This window comes from Tigriopus californicus, chromosome 8 (genome assembly GCF_007210705.1).
Source record: "Tigriopus californicus strain San Diego chromosome 8, Tcal_SD_v2.1, whole genome shotgun sequence".
Taxonomy (NCBI): domain Eukaryota; kingdom Metazoa; phylum Arthropoda; class Copepoda; order Harpacticoida; family Harpacticidae; genus Tigriopus; species Tigriopus californicus.
In genome coordinates, this window is record NC_081447.1 from 4,525,453 (window position 1) to 4,528,289 (window position 2,837).

The 2,837-nt window shown below is 41.2% G+C and overlaps 1 protein-coding gene across 1 annotated transcript; it reads left to right on the plus strand.

Annotated features, from left to right (window-relative positions):
- Positions 1–934: 934 nt before the first annotated feature.
- Positions 935–1,768, plus strand: LOC131885959 (uncharacterized; the record flags this gene model as incomplete). The annotated part of the gene is given in 1 exon segment (XM_059234174.1): positions 935–1,768. A coding segment is annotated over 1 exon segment (704 nt), but the record flags the coding sequence as incomplete, so codon positions are not given.
- Between the last annotated feature and the right edge of the window lie 1,069 nt (positions 1,769–2,837).

Sequence of the window (2,837 nt, forward strand, 5' to 3'; positions counted from 1 at the left end):
TTAAACGAAGGAAATGAACACGAATGAAATTGCACTTGGCTCTACCTTAAGTTGAAGCTTAGCAAATGGTAGTTTAACAAAATGTATGCATCACCTTTGGCAATCCAGGGCTAAGGTTGCATCAATTGTGAATCTGAACCTGGCACTTCTCCCCAGTTAAAGTGGGTTCTCATTTTGGTTCAGGAAGTTATGTTATTTTGACAGAATGTCCTTTTGATCTACACATTACTTGATATGATATGCAAAACTAGCTCTTATAGCCCCTCCAGAACGTGTCGGTGTCCATGTTTGGGGTAAGCCTATTAGCAATTTTTTGTGCAAATTCAGATGATTTTTTGTTAAAATGTGGTGTCAATAAAGACAATATTTATCTGCAAGTTTTGCCCGGGACTATTACCATAATACTTGGGGAATTTCGTGAATACTTTCTGACAACTCTCCCGACCAGTGACAACCAGCGTTGCCAGGTGGTCTCCGCAGAGTGTCTGCTTTTGAAAGCCAGTGACCATGAAACATATCCGGGCATCAGCGGCCATAAGAACGAACATTTGTTGGCCGATCCTTCATTTCCGCATAGGTGGTTTCTTTACTCTACCATTAATCTAAACTTATCCTTCAAAACAAAGCAACATCAGTTACAGGGAGGATGTTCTCTTGTTTTTTGTATTGTTGAGAGTTGCGTTGCATTTAATGTCATCCGATTATACGTGTCACCCTCTGTCTATAATAATCAACTGATTAGTCTACCAATAACACCAAATGAAAACAGACCGCATAAATGGCTTTCAAATGCTTACTTTTGAGCACGAATAGTGGCTCCAGTGGTTCTGCTTCTCTGGCAACGCTGTTCGAAAATAACTGGACATCGCTCGCAAATTTTATTTCAACATCTTTAATCGGAAGGAAATGGCCGAAGCCGGAAATTTTGCCCTCGTGCATTATTTTGAGGACAATTTTGAGGACAGATTTTTCCGCAAAGTTCTCGAAGATATTGAAATGCGACACAGGATTTACCTCGAGAGTGATGGGTTTAAGCTCAAGAGGGCTTTTAAGAAGTCCGGCATCACTTCCTCGGCTAAGACCAAGGTGCTCATTTATGCCACCATGCACGCGAGTAAAGCTGCTATCCTGGAATGTTTGAACGGGATTCCCGTCACCGAATGGGCGTCTCCGGTCAGAAGGTTCTTCCGGCGTTGCACGTGCCAGGATATTTCACAAGAGAAGTGCGGCGTTATAGCCGTGAACCGCATTCCTTGTGTGTTCCCGGATTTGACGGCCACACACTGGGTTCGATTCTGCCCGGTTCCAACGATCGGGAACATGATAAGACATCTCTGGTTTGCTCAATTGAACGTGTCGGAAGGCTTATTGAGACAACAGAAGAATTGGGAAATGTCAGTCTCGCAAGAGTTAGGAATGGGAGAATTTCAGGGATATGATTGGGAATCGAAGTCTAATGACATGTATCCTTTGCGAATGCCCAATGGGTCCATCTTTAAGCCTGAAAATGATTTTCACACCAGAACCGACATCGAAGAATGGATCGCCTTGTATCCCAAAGCAGCGAATCAGAGCATGTTGGATGAAGATTTGGCGGACAGTAAGATGTCTTCAGGCATGGAAGTACAAGGTCTGTAGAATGCCATTTGATCAATAGTGGATGGGGACGATCGTTGTGGGTACGGTTGTGGTTTTTGTCTCTTGAACGGCCTTTGCTCCGTTTGAAATACAACGATACTTCGAAAATATAGCCTTCTTGCAACAATTGCTTGAAAGAAGTGTTGAATTTTTCTTGTCTCTAAAAGCCATCTCCATCGATATTGAAATAGTATTAGTCAATGATCCTCGTTCTAGAAAGCTTTTCGTAGCTGGTATGTAGAAATCTACAAATGTAGTTTTTATTTGTCGTAGTTAACGATTCAAGGATGGTTCTAAAAATGAATGTGAACTTTCCATGAGTTTAGGTATGACTCTGCTTCAATGTTACCTTTTCGTGCGTCTAAACGCAAGGTGAAAAATATATTGTTTGTACTGAACTAAAAAAATATTTTGAAAAGAAAACTTTACCAATCAAGGCCCAGTGATATTTTTGTCATTACAGACCGAACATTGGGAAAAAGACATACCCAAATGATGATTTTTACTACTTCCTTCTCTGAGACAAGTCAAGGATAACTAAATTCAAGCAAATATGAAATATAAATCAAATATCTGGTGCCCAGAGTTTTTAATTTTACCATAACTCCCTTTGTGTATATCGTCCATGTATTTATGATATTAGGAATGGACGTTTCGGCTTGCTATCGATTTGGTATTAAATGCAAATTTGACCTCTCTTCCCGGAATGGTATCTTCAGTTTTTTTGCACTCAAAAGTCTTTTAAAGATTCTCCCGAAATATACTCTTAATACACAACTTCAGCCATTTTGGCAGAAAAAACATCATGGCTTCAGCACTTCATGATCATTTTAAGAATTTGGGTCAATTTGGGGGAAAATCGAGAGAATGAAACTTTTGTGGCCTCGGGCCATCGCGTGTATCTATCTGTCTATTATCGTGAGAAGGTGGGTAAATCCTTGTGAGGGTGGCAAAGGCCCGACAAGGTCAAGATGAATGTGGTGAAATCGCCGGTTAGGAAGGGGAAAAGTGCCCAATGGCGCTTGTACATGGCGATGAACTTTGGAACGTTGGCAATCTATATACGATCGTGCCCAATTGCTGACCTGCTTTGCAAGGCCATGCCATACAAATTTGGCCGAAACAAGTCTACATGTTGTATTGATGCCTGGGTGGGAAAGTTGATACACAATATCGAAAGCTTGTCTACGGAATTCGGG